We start from the raw sequence: 8369 nt of genomic DNA, 5'->3' as shown, positions 1-8369 counted from the left end.
TCAAAAGACACCTTTAAGAAAATGAAATGGTAAGCCACAGTCTGGAAGAAGAAACTTCGAATACATATATTTATCAATTTTGTATCCATAATAAATAACTCCTGTCAGTCCATAAAACAAAAAACTCCAAAGTCAGGGAAAAGATTCGAGCAGATGCTTCACGAAAGATATATGAATGACCCAGTGAGCACATGCAAATGTGCCCACCATTAATTATATGGGAAATTAAAATTAAAACCACAATAATATACCATTTCACACCGACCAAGATGGAAGTTAAAAAAAAAAAAAAAGAAAAGGCTGACCAATGTGTCTATCTACTGGAGCTCTCCTACTGCGGGTGGGAATGTAAACTAGATATAATCAATCATTTTGGAAAACAGGTGGCGGTGTCCCAATAAAGCTAAACATCCACTTACCCTAGCACCCAGCCGACGTGGGAGAACTGGGTACACCGGTGTACACTTTACAAAACTCATCGAATTGCACACTCAGATTGTGTGCATTTTACTGTATCTAAACGTTAGCGCTATAAAAGCAAAACAAAATTTAAGATCATAAAAATAAAAGCAGTTCCTAGGGGTCCTCTCCTTTTCCTGGCTTCCTCGGTGCGGAGGGAAACGAAACTAGCGAGAGGCAGCACAGCCTCCACGGCCCCCGCCCACCGCTAGTTGCACTTTCGATTTTCCTTTTAGTTATTAAGATTCCCATGCAGCTCCGCCTCTCGTCCGGTATCATTTCAGCGGAAAATCCCTGCTTTCCCCGCTGGCCACGCCCTCCTCCTATCCGGCTTTAAAGCTAGTGAAGCACAGCCGGGCGGGCACGTAGTTGGAAGCAGAGGCCAGCATGACCACGGAGCAGCGGCGCAGCCTGCTAGCCTTCCAGGATTATATCCGGAAGACCCTGGACCCTACCTATATCCTGAGCTACATGGCCCCCTGGTTTGGGGAGGGTGAGTGTCCCCAGCGGCGCCTTCTCGGCGGAATACATTTGAGGACTTGTTTTTCTCTTGCTTCGTTCCCTTCTTTTAATCAATACAGATAGCCTGCCAGACACCCCAGTTTGTGGTAAGATCTCCGCAGCATTTTAGGCTAGAGGTTGCCAGAGTTTGAGGAGCCCTCCGAGGTCTAGGTGGGGAAACTGAGTTCCAGCGAGGTGAAGCGACTTGCTTAAGGGTGCTCATCTATTTAGTTCAAAGCTGGGGAAGAAATTTTCTGTTTCATGTATTTTCTCTAATATTAAAGTCTACTGTGTGCTTGGCTGGATACTGACAGAGATTGAGAAATGAGATAAGGGCTTTTCCTTAGTATACATTTCCTTAGTATACAGCCCAAGGGATGGGACACAAAGGGCAGATAATTACGGTACTGAGCACAAAATGCGGTCTGAGCTTAAAGGAAGTTGATGCTTGCTTACTCTGCCGAGTCTTATTTGCACGTCCAAAGAACTGGAAGCTGGAGAGGAGCCGGACTTTTCCAGACTTTAAGCTTTAATACAGGTGTTTCCATCTAGCTTCGGAGACAGGTGATCCTGGGTAATGACCATTTTGTAAATTTGTATCGAATTACTTTCTGCTGGACATGAGCAGAGGTTTCTGGAAAAGAGGTGAAAGGAGGTGGTACTTATAAGATATCGATGAGGCCCAGCGCGGTGGCTCACGCTGTAATCCCAGTTGTAGAGCACCCGATGCTGTTGCTGTTCGGGGTGCCACTATGAAACCCGCACGGACCTAGGGGGACTGAACAAAGAGGGGCGAACGCGGGAATAAAAGATAAGAGACAAAAGAGTATATTTGGAAGAAGAGGTCAGGGGGCACCTTGCGTCTAGTGGACAAGGGCCCTGAGCTTTACACAGCCCTCCTTATTTATTAGGCAAAAGAGCGAGAAGGGGGGGTGGTTCACAAGGGGGAGTAGTTGACGGTTGGCAGCTTGATACACAGCAGGTTTGCAAGACTGCATTCTTCGAACAGTAGGTGCCAGATTTCTCAATAAATAATTTCAAGGAGCCCAGCGCCAGGGAGTGAGGGTCTCAGCAAACCTTTTGATGGCAAGGCAGTGTGAGTTTGCCCACCTGCTGCATTCATGATAAGCAGTTTGTTGTTTGATCATATAGCCTCCAGCGGAATGCTGAGTTGGTCACATCCCGAGGGCCTTCAGCTCCCTGCACCCAGCACTTTGGGAGGCCCAGGCAGGCGGATCACAAGGTCAGGAGTTCAAGACCAGCTTGGCCAATATGGTAAAACCCCGTCTCTACTGAAAAATACAAAATTAGCCAGGCGTAGTGGTGCAGGCCTGTAGTCCCAGCTACTCAGGAGGCTGAGGCAGGAAAATCGCTTGAACCAGGGGCGCGGAGGTTGCGGTGAGCCCAGATCATACCACTGCACTCCAGCCTGGACGACAGCGTGAGACTCTTGTCTAAAAAAAAAAAAAAAAAAAAGTCGATGAGAGGGGGCCTGGGAATCCTAAAAGTCTCCAAGTGCCAGTCTTTCCTGATGTTATTGCAGTTTTTGGAAATTGCATTAAGACCGGCAACTAACTTGAGTGCTAATTGCTCTACAAAACTAAAAGAAAGGTCGTGGCATGGCATTCTAGTGACCAGTGTAGCTTGGCACCTGAAGAAGTACTTGCATGAAACACTAACAACTGGTGTGAATTCCATTTTTTCATGCACTCATATATTGATTTGATACACCTTGATGGAATAAAATAAGCAACTCATGTGTCAGCATTATGTTAGCATTGGAGGTAATTTACTGAGCACCTGTTACCTAATAGGGCGTGTCATTGAAAGCTGAGGAAGCAATGATGAGCACAGTAGAAACCGTCCCTGCCCTAATAGTGATTAGTGTGCGTATGTGAATGCAGGTAACAAAATAGTAAATAATAAAGTGCAGCAGTGCTTTGATGGAAAAAAGCTGGGATGTCTACTAGAGTCCAAAGGGCACAGCCAAAGCTTCCCAGATATTTGGCATTTGAACTGAGGTATGAAGGAGAAAAAATTAGCTGGAAGGAGACAATAATAAATTGCAGTTAGAGGGCTCCTTATGTACAAAGGTCCAAGATGAAAGAGAAACCAGAGTGTTCCAGGTATCCAGAAAATATTAGTATGGTGGCATTGTGGATAGAGAGGCAGGAGTTGAGAGAGATGAGACTTGAGAGGCAAGCAGAAGTGGGATATGAACAGGTTTGGACTTTATCCACTGAAATGTGATAAGGAGAGGGGACCCAAATAGAATTTGCATTGTAGAAAAACGACTTTGACTTCAGTTTGAGGAATGACTTGGATAGGTACAAGACAGGGAGAAAGAGAAGGGCAGATGCAATGATGCCAGGACAGCAGAGTGGAAAAACTGGAAGCAGGGAGACCAGTTAGGAAAATAGGAATCCAGAGGAATGGGGAGAAATGGATGGATTCAAGACACATTTGGAAAGTATAATCAATAGGTCTCTTGGTGAGCTGTGGTGAGGAGGTAAGGGTGAGGACAGGGTGGAGAATGACTTCCAGGTCTATAGCTTTGGTCCTTGGGTGAATAAATGGTAGTTTCTGAGATAGCAAATGTGGGAAGAGGGACAGGTTTGCAGGAGGAGAAAAATTCGGATTTAGGTATGCTGGGTTTGTATGCCTTGGATACATCAATGAAGAGATGTTCATCAGACTGTTGGCTGCACAGGTGTGGAGTTCAGGAAAAGGGTCCACAGTTGGGGAGACATTAATGTAGAGATCCTTGCTGAAACAATGAGAGTGGGTGCGATTGTTACTGAAGCACCAGGGATTCAGCCTAGGTTCTGTTGCTGCCTGCACAGAAAGCCAATCACTGAGACGACAAGTATCGCCAAGGCTTTAATTGGACGCTGCAGCAGAGGAGGTAGGAGATGAGTCTCAAATCCATCTCCTTGACCCATTGAAATTAGGGTTATGGATAGAAGAAAAGAAATATAACTAGGTGTTGGAAAATGGACTCTGGAGGGGTTAGGAAGCAATCATGAGAAATGAGGGGCCTGGTGTCTCATTGTCCGGATGTGATGATCTGATGAGTTTCAGTTCTTTTATATCTTTTGAGAGGCCTGGGGGTCCCTTTCCTGGGGAAGGAACTCAGATAAAACAAATATAAGTTTCAGCTTTAAGATCAGAAGGGTCAATTTCTGTGTTTATTCGAAAGAATTGTATATGGGGCTATTGTGTTGGTTTCAGTCCCCCTCTATTTATCAATTCCTGAAACATGGGGAATCTGATCCTCAATCTTTCTGGCAGCTTCATGCTAAGGAATGGTGTGGGGTGCAGTTCCATACTATGGGTGACCACGTGGCCACCCAGGAATCAAAAGTTAATCTACTACTATAGTTTTCTTCTGAGACACAATCTATATCATTACTGTTCCCCACTTCCACCAAAGACATATCACAGCAGGATGAGCCTACCTGCAAAATAAGTCTCAGTTACATACACTTGGCTTATTTACCCACACAAAGTGCAGCAAAAATTATTGTCTATATGGGCTCTCCTAATTGGCTTTGCTGGAACCTCTCACAAGGCCATTTCAGTCAAAGCCCTGGGAAAATAACTTGTTCCTCCAACTGTGTCCCATTATAAAAGAAAACAGATTTTTATTAAATGTATGCAAGAAAACACATTGCCATGAATTAAGAATATTCACAAATAGTTTATAAATTCTGGAGAAATTTGGGAGAGAGAAAATGCCTCAAATTCTGTTTACAAGAGTATACTCTACTTAATATACTGGATTCTTAAAGGTTACGAAGAGCTTAAAAAAATTCTCCAGATTCTGAAAAACAAAAATTCTCCAGACTTTTTCAAACACAACCATAAAAAATTATTTCAGTCTCACATTAGTTCAGTCCATCAATCAACTCCTGCTGTGCTTCATATTGGGTTAGTAATCGTTATAAACATGTTGCTCTTTTAATTAAGAGGGACTCCAGAAGTTTTCTGTAGGACGTTTTCTAGGACTCTAAGAGTCCTAGAAGTTTTCTGTATTCCAGTGGCACAATCTCCAAAGTTATCAGAAATCTGCATTCAAGACTCCTTTTCATGAAGTCCCCTAAATAAACAATCTCTGGACTACATCTGATTATAAGTCACTTTTTGAGAAGAATCAATGCAAAACAACAATTGTGATGACAAAAGTCTTAGGAGAGCCATAAATACACAGTTGGCAAGGAAATTTTTTTTTTCTGTTGGCATACAACACTTTAACATAATAGTCATCATTACTGACACTATATATTAAGACATATCAGAATTTTAGGAATCTCATATAATCCTGCAACACATATTAATAGCACATCTATATAAATATAACCCAAAGCAAGTTAAATACCACCTCACATTTGATAATGCTTCCTGTATAATTCTAACATAGCAAAGAAGCCTAACATGTCTCTCTTGGACTTCAAGGAAGCTAATATACAAAAAAGTTAGTTTGAGGTAAAACAAAACAAAACACCTGAATTTAGAACTTGAAATTTTTGCTGTTGGGAAGTCTGTCAGTTACCAAAGATTTAAGACATTTGATATCACAAAATAGGATCACAGGTCACTATAAAATAGTTATTCATTTAGCCAAAAAGATAAAACAAACACATTTACCCTTTGATAGGTGACTCAGTTTCCCAAACAATACGGCCTAATAAAGATAGCATGAGGGTTAACTAAATGTCTCTCCTTCTCCTTTTTCTTCCCCCTACAGTTTACTCAAAAGGTAAACAAATATTTTATCTCATTAATAATATACAAACATCTTATTCAAAAGAGAACATCAAATTTTACCTTTGGTATATTTTTAATGTTAAAGCTAATTTTAATAAAACCTTGTAAACCTAATTTTAATCAGTTTGACTATAAGGTAGGATTTCTGTAAACTTTTTTTTTTTTTTTTTAGATGGAGTCTCCTGCTCTGTTGCCCAGGCTACAGTGGTGCAATTTTGGCTCACTGCAACCTCCACCTCCTGGGTTTAAGCAGTTCTCCTGCCTCAACCTCCCTAGTAGCTGGGATTACAGGCCATGCCACCACACCTGGCTAATTTTTGTATTTTTAGTAGAGACGGAGTTTCACCATGTTGGCCAGGCTGGTCTCCAACTCCTGACCTCAGCTGCTCCGCCTGCCTTGGCCTCCCAAAGAAGTGAGATTACAGGCGTGACCTACCACACCCAGCCTGAGCCACCACGCCCAGCCTGAACCACCACACCCAGCCATCTTTTTATAGATGTAGAGTATACATCTTTTAAAGAGTAGAGTAATGCTCCAAGAAAACCCTGTTATGACACAGGGGCCCAGACATTGGCCTTGCATCAGTGTGCTTTTGATGTCAATGTTTAATTCATAGAAAAACCCTGAGCTAATTTTATAACTCAAAATCAGCCCTTACAAGTTCACATGCTCACCTTTTCTGCAATAGTTCCTGGGCCTAGAGGGATTGAATGGTTTTAATTTCTAGCCCTATGTCTCATGAAAGCAGTTCATTTTGATTGTCACCTTCTGAGTCTGAAGACGAGGCTTCAATTGGTGTCAATGCTCAAGATTTAGCAGGTGTTGGTGTTTTTTGGACCCAGGAGTTAAAGGCCTTTGAATTATTAAATAATTGTTTCCTAAGAATTATTTAATAGGGTATTTTTACGATAGAAAACCCCATCATTCTCTCTAATATGTCACAAAATAAAACCCTGGGATTTGGTGTCCAGTAGTTACTGTCTGAAACGCTTAAACCCATTATACAATCCATTGTATTAAAGTGGTTAGGTTACTCCTTGCATTTATCTGCTAGCATTCTAGTGACAAAACTGACCTAGAGCCTCAAAAATGTGGTAGGTCCTGTGCCAAACTTACCAAAGTAAGATGGTTAACTTTTCTTTCCATCATTAAAAAAAAAAAAGGTAAATGCAAGTATGAGTTTTGGAAACTCAGTATGAGGATAAATCTTTCATTTAAAAAGTATACAACAAAACAAGGACAAAGTGACAATAAGCACACAGTAATTTCTTTCCAGCTATTTTAAGAGAGCCTCATCATACATTTCCAAGATTGGTTTCTAGAGGCAGTACTGACAACTGATTTAGGTGACTTACAGCACTAGAATCTTCAAACTGGCGCAACACTTGTATGTACATATTTTGTTTTCGAGTATACACGTGAAGGCCCATCAGTGATAAACAGCTTAGGATAAAAAAACACTAGAAAGTCTTATAATTTTTTTTAATGACTTAATCCAAGTAAATGTTATTTAATCTTAATAATGGTAAACACAACTAAATTAGTTTGAGAGAAAGCCCAATCAATATAATTTCCTTAAAGACAAAGCCAATTTTTTTCTGAATCTTAAAACTTTGTACCCATGTAGCAGTTTTGCCTCATTAAAGGAAAAGATCTGAAACCACTCAAATTGTTGATTGAATTGAATTACCTTGGAAATAAACACCATTTAAACATTTCTCTCATCTACTTTTCCAAATAACCAATAATAATGTACTATTTCTATTCAGAACTTATAAGAATAAACCTTTTATTATTTTTTGCCAGGAACTTTAAAGTTCTTATAGCTCTCTAGTTCATTAGAGGTAAGCAAAACCAAACAAATTTTAAAGGCTGATGTCCACTATCAATTTTTGGAGGTTTGAAAAAGGTAGCTTAGGAACTTTAGATAAGTAGAGCACATAATGAGTTACTGGAAATGCATAGGAAACAAAATGACTATTCATGGCACCAAGTAAGAGCCTTCCTTCCATTAGAAACTAAAAACCATCAATGGTTTTATTAATATATATATATAAAAGTAAAACCTAAAGAAGAACAAACAGCAAATAAATGCAAATTAAAAGAAAAAACAGACAGGAAACCAACCTGAAAATTTTCTACTCAGTTTACCTTGGAGGCTGTAGTGTTACCCAGAGTCAAAAAAACACATGATGAATATTTTGTTCCTGATGCACAATTTAATGTCTTTAAGTTCACCAATACCACTATATATATATATATTGTACAATTAAGAAATTCACTTTAGGCTGGGCATAGTGGCTCATGCCTGTAATCTCAGCACTTTGGGAGGCAGAGGTGGGTAGATCACTTGAGGCCAGGAGTTTGAGACCAGCCTGGCCAACATGGTAATACTCCATCTCTACTAAAAATACAAAAATTGGCCAGGCATGATGGCACACATCTATAATCCCAGCTACTCTGGAGGAGGCTGAGGCATGAAAATTGTGTGATCAGGAGGTGGAGCCAAGATCACACCACTGCACTCCGACCTGGATGACAGAGTGAGAGTCTGTGTCAAAAAAACAAAACAAAACAAAATCACTTTAGGTATGTGACCAGTAAGTGATTACACTTTAATAGATAGTATATATACTTTAAT

At 40.6% G+C, this 8369-nt stretch overlaps 1 protein-coding gene across 1 annotated transcript in view; it reads left to right on the top strand.

The window, feature by feature from the left end:
* Nucleotides 1-678: 678 nt before the first annotated feature.
* The window catches only part of DDX58 (DExD/H-box helicase 58), a 75304-nt gene continuing 67613 nt past the window's right edge, over nt 679-8369 (top strand). Inside the window, exon 1 of the mRNA XM_033237540.1 lies at nt 679-952. Within this exon, the coding sequence (XP_033093431.1) occupies nt 847-952 (106 nt within the window). The 5' untranslated portion in view covers nt 679-846. The remainder of the gene's footprint in view (nt 953-8369) is intronic.

The sequence above is a fragment of the Trachypithecus francoisi genome, unplaced genomic scaffold (genome assembly GCF_009764315.1).
Source record: "Trachypithecus francoisi isolate TF-2019V2 unplaced genomic scaffold, Tfra_2.0 Lachesis_group16, whole genome shotgun sequence".
NCBI classification, from domain to species: domain Eukaryota; kingdom Metazoa; phylum Chordata; class Mammalia; order Primates; family Cercopithecidae; genus Trachypithecus; species Trachypithecus francoisi.
This window is presented reverse-complemented; position numbering and strand designations above follow the sequence as displayed.